Source organism: Crocodylus porosus, unplaced genomic scaffold, assembly GCF_001723895.1.
Source record: "Crocodylus porosus isolate Cpor-Errol unplaced genomic scaffold, CroPor_comp1, whole genome shotgun sequence".
Taxonomy (NCBI): domain Eukaryota; kingdom Metazoa; phylum Chordata; order Crocodylia; family Crocodylidae; genus Crocodylus; species Crocodylus porosus.
Window position 1 is genome coordinate 106468076 of NW_017728906.1, and position 9071 is coordinate 106477146.

Genomic DNA, 9071 nt, shown 5'->3' on the forward strand with positions numbered 1-9071 from the left:
CTGGGGTTGTTTGACCCCAGTACTCTTTCCTGCCATGGCAGGGGGTCGGACTAGATGATCTGTTCAGGTCCCTTCCGACCCTAGAAACTGTTTGTACCTAGATGTGGGAAATTGGCCTGCATGCACTGGCAGTCTCAAATGATACTGAGAAACCTCTCAAGGGCCTGGATTTGGTGTCAGGAAAGGAATCTTTGCCCATACCAGATTAGCAAGGACAACTGGGATTTTTGCTTTCCTCCTATAATGTAATATGTGGTCTACTCTCTGGGGTCATCTGAGCATATTTTACCCAACATATACCCTGCCTTTCTAGTGGCCTAAGCATTTAAGTGGCCCCTTTGTCTGTCCTACTTTCTTTCTGTGGCACAATACAATTTTTTTTTATCAGTAATTCTGTCTGTCTTGTGTGATTGGGAGAAGTGGGGTGACAGAGCAGGTGTCTCCTTGAACAAATGATCGCCCATAAATACAGGGAACTGGACTCAGTGACTTGGGAAGTTTTCTTTTTCAGCTTCCCTATTGTTTTACAGCCAGTATAGAGCTCACCATCTCCCACTCTAAGTGCAAGAATCACTTCTTTGTTGTGTCACTCCCTTCTGTAATATAAATATGTAGCTGTGTATATTAATAAATATACTGTACTCAAACAGGACGGTTGGCTACATGCTTTTCTCTCCCTGGGGAAGGAGACAGAACAAATGCAACAGATGTTAATCTCAGTTCACTGGCCTGAGTAGCCTATCCAAACTTTGCTCTCAGGTGGAGGTTTTATGATTTGTCTGGCAGAGTAAGTCAATAAAAGGCAATTTCTGAAAATTCTGTGTTTTTTGGTTTTTTTTAAAGTGAAACAGATGGCCAGGCCTCAGGCAGCAGTGATTCAGGGGACTGGATTTTTACAATTAGAGAAAAGGATCCTAAGAGTCTGGAGAATGGAGCAGCCCAGCCACAAGAGCTAGAAAAAAATAAGGTACTTTATTAATGTTTGATATTAAGGGTATGTAGAAAGATACACATCTAAACACAATATTGCCCAATGTCCAGTGTATTTTTTGTTCTGTATTAGTGTTTTAGTCTTGGCTTGAGTTTTTTTTCTTCCCTATAAATAAGCATTAGATTTTTTTTCATGACAACTATAATATCAGTAACTCTCCACTTACAAACTTTGCACCTGCCAAGAAAATATGGAGTGGTTTATTCAGCTTTACTGTACATTCTCCAGAAAAACTTTTTTCATAATGCACATTTGTCATTCTCAAGACAATTTTATTAATTTAATTAGTCACAGGGAACATACTTCAAACCGCATTGGTTTTGTAGATATGGATAGTTGCAAAACAACTGATCTAATAATGTTATTCATTATTAAAACAATAGGAGCTAAGCATGATATTCAATAAAGAACTCGTGTTTTCTTCTGTACTCCAGAACTCATTTTATCCAGTGAATAATGAAAAATGCCTAGCGTGTTAGAACCAGATTCCAGGATTCCCTTTTTCTCTTGGTTACACTTTTACTCCCTCTTACTTTGTTTGTCTCTGACATTATGGAGCTTGCAGTCTTTTTTGCATAAGGCCTAGCTTCAGCAACCCAGTGCAGCCTCTACTTCTGTAGTTAGAGCACTCTTATGAAACATAGGAGTTGTTGATTTGAACATCTTCCGTGTGAAGAGGGCATAGAAACCAAATTTCTGCTTCATGGATGAATGCTGTAACCAGGGGAGGAGAGAGAGAGTGTGTTTTTGGGTTTTTTGTTAATGTTAGCCAGTTGTCTGTACTGAAAGGGGTTATTTTGGCACTTAAGCCCAAGTGCAGGTTTTATGTGATGAATCTCACTGTCACATAGGCACCCAATTTAGGACTGAAGGTAGCTGTCTAAGCCTGGGAGAGAGGTGGAATTCCAGGCATACCACTGTCTCCAGCACTTTCTGTCGGCCAGCTTTAGTTGTCCATTTGCTTGCATCGTAGTGCCTAACTGTTCCCATGTAAAAGTAATAGGGAACTCAGGTGCTTGAATTGTCTGGTTTGATCAACCTGCCTTCAAAGCAGGACACTTAACTTTTAGGTATGGGAACATAAAGTGCACACCCCTTAGTGCATTGGAGGCCTGTGAAGGACTTGCAAGCAGCTTGCAGGCCCTGATGGCCTCTTCTTGTGTTATTGCATGCAAAGGGGAGAGCCCAGGGGTACGTGCTTGTATGGTGTGGGGCTGAGGGCTGTGTTCTGCTGCCACAGCTACCCACACGGCAGAGGTTGTGGGGGGCTGTGTGCCACTAGCCCAGCCTATACAGTGGGGGGATTTGTGGGGCAGGGCTGCCACTGCAGCACGTGCTTCTGTACTGAGAAGCACACCAAACATGGATAGCCCTTCCTCAGCAAATCTTGCCCTAAATATTTTAGCTCTTCATATTTGTTTGCACATGTACATAATGGTGTTTTTATTTATATCAAGTTGATTAGAGCAAGTAATTTATGTTGAGCAACAATTGAAAGTACTGAGGATATTGGGATTGCTTGAAACTGCAGTGTGAATTGCATGCATTTAATTGCAGTCATGTTACTGATTCTTCATCTTTTTTTTTTCCCTTTCCACCTCCTAAAGGAAAAAAATATTCCAAAGCGGCCTTTCTCTCAGTGCTTATCTACAATTATATCTCCTTTATTTATAGAGGTAAGATAATATTCTGAAAACGTAATTATTTGTAAAATCATTTTGGCTCAGAGGAATGATGATGATACTCAGGAATGATGGTGATAAAAAAGTACATAAGTATATAACCAAAGTGTTCAACTTAAAGCACGTCTGCCACAAGTGACACAGGCAGCCTCTGTGGCAAATAGGGGAGGGGACAGATGGCATTGGCAGTAGATTAAGTGAGGAGCACAGGGCAGGAAGCAGAAAGAAGTGGTAGATTACATAGGGAACAGAAGGCAGAGTAGCATATTGTATAGGGGAAGGAGATCAGAGTGGGGTTTAATTTGTGGCAAACCTGGCAAAGGTTGGCCTGCACTGCTGTAACCAGTTTGAAACAAATGGGTTAATTTTCCTGATGGTCCAGCCGTAGCATTCAGGTTTATTGGTACCTTTTTTTTTTTTTTTTCAGTTTAAGTTTTTTTGCTTACAATAGTGCTTGCTTCTCCAAAGCCACTTCATGAAAAAGATAACAAGGAGAGACAGTAAAGGAACAGTTAAAGTATTAAAGAGAGGAGTGTGTAAGGGGTGCAGTGTTCAGTTTTTCGCGTTACTGGGCCATTTTGCCCAACCTGGACTCGGGCTTCTCAGTCTTCTCAACTTAGGCTAGATTGACCAGGCCACCAGATGTTAGCAGTTTTTAATCTTTTAAGGTTCACTTTTAGAGAGGGAAAAATTCTAGATTTGTACTGGAATGTGGCAGACATTTATAGAATTTTGCAAATATTCTATAGAATATTTATTTAAGTATATTAAAAGGGAAGGCACAGTGGTATGTAGAGACATTTATTTTAAATAAGTTTGTAGAACTGTGTTCATATTAAAGCATGCTCATCCACCCTGTCTTTGCTAATATAGGGACCATATTTTCTTCTAAACAGCATTTTTGGACTTTGCTGTATTGCCTGTGTGGGCATTACAAGAGTATTGCTCTACTAAAAGGAGTTCTGTTCCTGAGGAAGATCCTAGGAGTTTTCCATGCCACACAGCAGGGTTATTAAGCATAGTATGGCAGGACAGGCTTGCCCATCAGATACCGTATAGCACAGTGGTCTCTGCTCATAAGGTCATTTAGACTCAGTGTGGAGTCAGCCTGCCATCCAGCATTTTATTTCCTAATGGAGATGATGTTAGGACTGAATTTAGTAAAGGGATCGTGTGCTTCTGTGGGTGAAGGACATTTCACTGTCCATATTGCTGTTAACAAACATCTTCTGTAATCCTCCCATGCCTCTGTTTCAGGATCCTTGCAACTCTTCCCCTTTGCTACCTTTTGTTTAGAGGTGCACTGATAGAGATTTTGGGGGCTGATACCAATAGCCAATTTTTAAGGAAGCATATTGGCTGATACTGATCTAATTTCCAATACAGCAGCATGTAGCTGGTAAGTCTGTTGTGGTAGATGGGGAGGGGGGAGGGAAGGGGTGTAGCGGAGCAGATCAAGGCCTCTGCGGTGAAGGAGGAAGTGGCGTTGAGGCTGGGGTCGGTACTGCCCAGCCAGGGGAGGGCGTGAGATGAAGCCATGGTTCATTTGGGGGTCGTGGGCAGGGGGGTAGGGCCCCTGTTGCTTCATGCACCCCTGGAGGGCACTGTGGGGAGGGGAGGGGGGCCTGGGGAGAGATGCCCCTGTGGGCTTGGGGTCAGGCTCTTCCCGGCACATGGGAGCTGCACTTGGGGCAGGTGGTGGTGGTGCTGAGGAGGCTTACATGGGAGAGGGGGGGGCTGCAGCCACCCCAAATTCTGATTTACCCTCCTCCTAGTGCTGCTGCTACTGCCTGCCCTGAGCACAGCCCTGTAGCCCCCACGCACCAGGAAGAACCCAGTGCAGCCCCACCCTGCAGCGGCATTTCCTCCCTGCCCCCCCCCCCACAGATCCAGGGGCACACACCTCCCAGGGTGCACGCAGCAGCGGGAGGCACCACCCCTCTCCCTGCGCCCCCCCAGACAAGCCATGGCTCTGTCCCGTGCCCTGGCTGGGCAGCACCCAGCACGTTGATCTGCCCCCCATGCTCCTTCCCTCCCCATCCACCACACCAGAATTACCAGTGGGACGCAGGTCTCCAAGTTGCTCGGCTGTGCTCTGTGCTGCCTACCTTTTGCACTGCGGTTGTGCGCGTGCATGGGTATTTATCGGCTAAATTATTGGCCACGTCAGGTCAGTTTTTTGATACAATCAATTTTCTTTATATCAGTGCCGATCTGATGTCGGACCGATGTATTCGTGCACATCTACTTTTGTTGAAGCTATTCCTGGACACCAACCCAAGAACAGTTTGAGGGGCATCGACAGCCACCAGTGAGAGAGAGGACATGTGGTAGGGGTGAGGCCATGCACTTGAAGACAGCTCCCAGAGGCAGTTCCTGCCTGAGTTATAGGTGTAAGGGCCAGAGGTTAGAGTGTAGGTCTGTTAGTGAGGGGGGGGAGGCATAAGCTGTGTTGGCTATGAGAGAGCAGAGCAGTGTAGCTGGGCTGGTCTTGGCATTGGGGTAGTGGGAACTGCATCGGGGACTCTCACCGGAGCAAGCAGTCCATAAAACAGGTGTCCAACATGGGGAACAGCAATCTGGAGGCAATGTGAAGGCTTAATGAAGGCTTGATTCCCAAGCACTGGGGATCTGGTACGGATGTACAACCAGATTCTGGACAACGGCACCCAGTTCTTATGTGGCTGATAGTCCCAGCCCTGGGACTGCACCAGAATCTCAGACTGGCTCTAGTGCTGTTCCATGCTGGGACTGACAGTCAGCTGATTGTTGGCCCCAGCTCTGGGACTGTACCATTCATGCCAGCTGAAGATACCCAGCTTTCAGTTTCCTAGTGCAAATCAAACTCACAGGCTCCCCTTGCACTGGCAAGTAGTAATAGTATGGGCATTGATTTCCAAAACCCCAAATCATGTGTCCTACCATACACTTGTGGCAGTGCAGGAGGTGCAGATGTAGGGATCAGATCCCATTTTGCTGTTAAATGGATAAGTGTCATGACTTGATAAAATTGCAAATGTGGTATTGCTGCTATTTAAACTGTTTGCAACACATTCATTGATAGTTTGTTTTTTTTTAATTTAAATAGCTGAAAAGAATGCTGAAGGTGAAGTCTAGAGATTATTTTACTCCTGTTGCATAATGGTTGTTAACCAGATCTGTAACTGTAACAAATATTTGCATTATTATATATACAAGTATTTTTCTTACTAATGAATGTATTTTGCCATTTTAGTTGAAAGAGAAAAGTCAGGTATGTGGTGGCAACATGGGATCCATAGAAGAACTGAGAGAAGCTATTTATTTAGCTGAGGAAGCTTGTCCAGGGATCTCAGATACGATGGTATCACAACTTGTACAACGGCTTCAGAGGTAACAAAAAAGCATCATTGTATTTAGACTTATGAAAAATTGCCTGGCTTATTTTGCAAGAGGCAAAGGTTTTTGTGAGTGATCTTTTATTGAACCAGCTGCATGGTTGGGGTGGACTTGGACAAGCTTTTGAATGCAGTCCATTCTTCAGGTCTTACTTTAACGAGCTTATTTTAAATGAGCTTCTTTAATATTTGTCAGTGCATCAAAAGATTAAAAGTATGGATTTCTGCTTAGTTTATTATAAAGTGTCCATAAATAGGAGTTGGCAATGTTTTGCTGCTGTGGGCCAGACATTGTGACCAGGTTCCTATGCAGAAGGGTAAGCACAGGCATGAGAGAGCAGCAGGGAGGGCTGTGGAGGGTGCTGCGGAGGGAACAGAAGGTTCTGTGATGTTAATTGCACGTCACCCAGTCTCTTCTCCCTGAGCTAGGTCAGACTTCCTCAGCTAGATCCAACTTTTTTGCAGGCTGGCCCCTGCTCTTAACATTTCATTGTTTAATAGCAGAGATTCTGGATCTGTCAGGAACTTTAATTTTCCTGTCTTCACTGGATATATAGTCACTCATGCTGTAAATTGTCTCAGTGCCATCCTAGCTTCTAGAAATAGAACAGCTGTCATGAGCTATTTAAAAATGGACTGTTTTGAAATGGTGGCTGTATGAAGCTGCTGAGAGATCTGCACAAGGGATTAATGGGCAGCATGTGTATACGTATAAAAGGCACTTAAATAATTGAAATCTCATGACTGTTTTGGTATTTCCTGTTGGAAAGGAAAAAGATCAAGGCATAAATTTAAATCCCTCTTTCTTTCCCCTCATTATGCCATCTAATGGAAGATTCCAAATTTAAAGATATTCACCCAATGGGAATTGTGTGTATATTATAATATTAGATTCAAGTAAAATGGATAAGTTCTGTTTTTGCCCATTATTATTCAGGGTACAAAACATTTCCATTCCAACAATTCTTTTTCCACAAAATTTTAGATCATCATTTTTCTGCTTCACAATTTTGCATGCATGATCACTGTAGTAATGTGACATTTAGGGGGAAGTTCAAACTATGTTAAAAGGTTTTGTCCACCTTCCCTTCTGTTGTGCAATAACTCTTAAAAATTTTCATTCAGAAAAGTCGAAGTGGTGATGTAAGGAGACTGCAACCAGTTACATGCCTTTTCCTAAGAATGTAAATACTTTTAAAAATTAAAAGCAATTTTACAAAATAGAAGGCTTCTTTGTAATATTTATTAACATCTCCCTTTTTTTGCTTTAATGAAATACTCCTCAGCATCCTGTTGTCTCTGACGCTAGAATTGCCACAGTTGTTTGCTGCATTTTTAATTCTTCCCTAATTGTATTTAAAACCAGTTCCTGCAAATGGTTAATCATGTAAATAGCTCTTACTTACATGAGCAACTGATGTAAAATACCACTTGTGATTAATGATTTGCAAATTGAGACCTTAGTATATGCAGCTATCCAGTACCCTTTTTTATTTAATAACTCCCATCCTTGTTACCTGCAATGATTCTACATTTTTTGGTAGAAATGGAGAGTATTTCAAGAAATTTTGTGTTTAATATTGTGTTTAATATTGAAAGTGGAATGTAGTGAAGAAACTGTTTTGATACTTTTTATGTGTGTTGTATTTTTTGTATTTGTTAAGACGATGCTATCTTCGGCTGAACTTAAATTTGTAAATTGCAGTGAATAATTCAAGAGTTTAAAATACACTGCATAAAGTTTTATATTGTATAAAGGGGTCTCACAAAATAAAAGTATGACTATTGTACAGAAATCTCCAGACATACTGATAACTCAATATCCATGGTTAAAATGATGCATGTTGCTTTCATGTGTTTATATGTAAGCACAGCTACTTTATATATGGCTGTAAAATTAAAAAACAATGGAAATTTTGTAATTTATGAAACTGCTTTTTGAAATCTAGAGTAAACCTGTTCATTGACTGATGTATTTGGCTTTACTATTAAAGAACAAACATTTTTCTAAAGAGATCAAAAACTCTGCCACCTATAGGTGCCATATTTAATGATCATGAAGAATGGATGATTTATATGCAGTTTTCTGTCTTGGGTGGAGCAGAGAATAAGTTAGTGAGAAACTAGTCTTTTTCAGGATGCCTCAACACTTGAAAATACTGTGTATAAATTCTCTAAGGAAATGTATTTTTCACAGTTAAAATACAAATATGGCTGTGTAGATATTTGTTTATATACCAGATTTTCATGCAGGAAGAATTTAAGTTGTGAATAACATTTTTAAAGTAGATGTTTTTACAGGAGGTACCATCTAGTCAGTTGTCAAATATTGTAAGTTTTCCTAGAATAGTAAGGAACTAGTATTAAAAATATTATCTTACTGTGACAGTAAACTCTTTGAATGAGGAAATGTATTAATATAGATCTCAAAATTGCTATGTAACTGTAATGGCACAAAATAAGTTTTGGGAACGCACAGTATTCCTCAGTTATTGAAATTATAATAAATGCAATGAATTTTTAGTTAAATTAGCTTTTCTAATTTAGTTTTAGCTAATTTTTAGTTAAATTAGCTTTTCTAAAAGGTGAAGTCACCCGGCCCCACCCTGTCCAGTGAATTTTCAATTTCATTGCCGTATATTTTTTTAAAGTATTTTTCTCTAAGTTGACTTGTACCCCTGTTGGAATAATGACAGTTGAAAAGGCTTATCAGTATCTTATTTTAGTCTAATTTAGCATTCTGGTAGAGCAGACTCATACTCTTTGGATATTAAAAATTGAACATGAGGAGTTGATCAAAATGTTTTCTGAATTGTGTTCAGCTTTTATAAAACTCCACAAAAACAAAAATGTTTCTGTTTAATAGGCTTTTTTGAGCACATTCGTATGTCAGTTTTAGCTACATCCCCCTTGGGGATGTAGGGGGGCAGTTAGGAAGGCCAAGGCAGAGATGGAACTGGGACTAGCTTCCCAGATTAAGGACAATAAGAAGTCTTTTTTTAAATACGTAGGGGGTAAAAA

The 9071-nt window shown here is 41.0% G+C and overlaps 1 protein-coding gene across 5 annotated transcripts in view; it reads left to right on the plus strand.

The window, feature by feature from the left end:
- STK24 (serine/threonine kinase 24) overlaps positions 1 to 9071 on the plus strand; it is a 159413-nt gene that overhangs the window by 143507 nt on the left and 6835 nt on the right. For 3 of the 5 annotated variants that reach the window (XM_019529726.1, XM_019529724.1, XM_019529725.1), the window contains 3 exons: positions 844 to 967; positions 2599 to 2667; positions 5909 to 6045. In XM_019529726.1, coding sequence (XP_019385271.1) covers positions 844 to 967; positions 2599 to 2667; positions 5909 to 6045 — 330 coding nt within the window. Of the gene's footprint in view, positions 1 to 843; positions 968 to 2598; positions 2668 to 4880; positions 5010 to 5908; positions 6046 to 9071 lie in introns of those variants that run through there. The other 2 variants (XM_019529727.1, XM_019529728.1) reach the window with 2 other exon arrangements.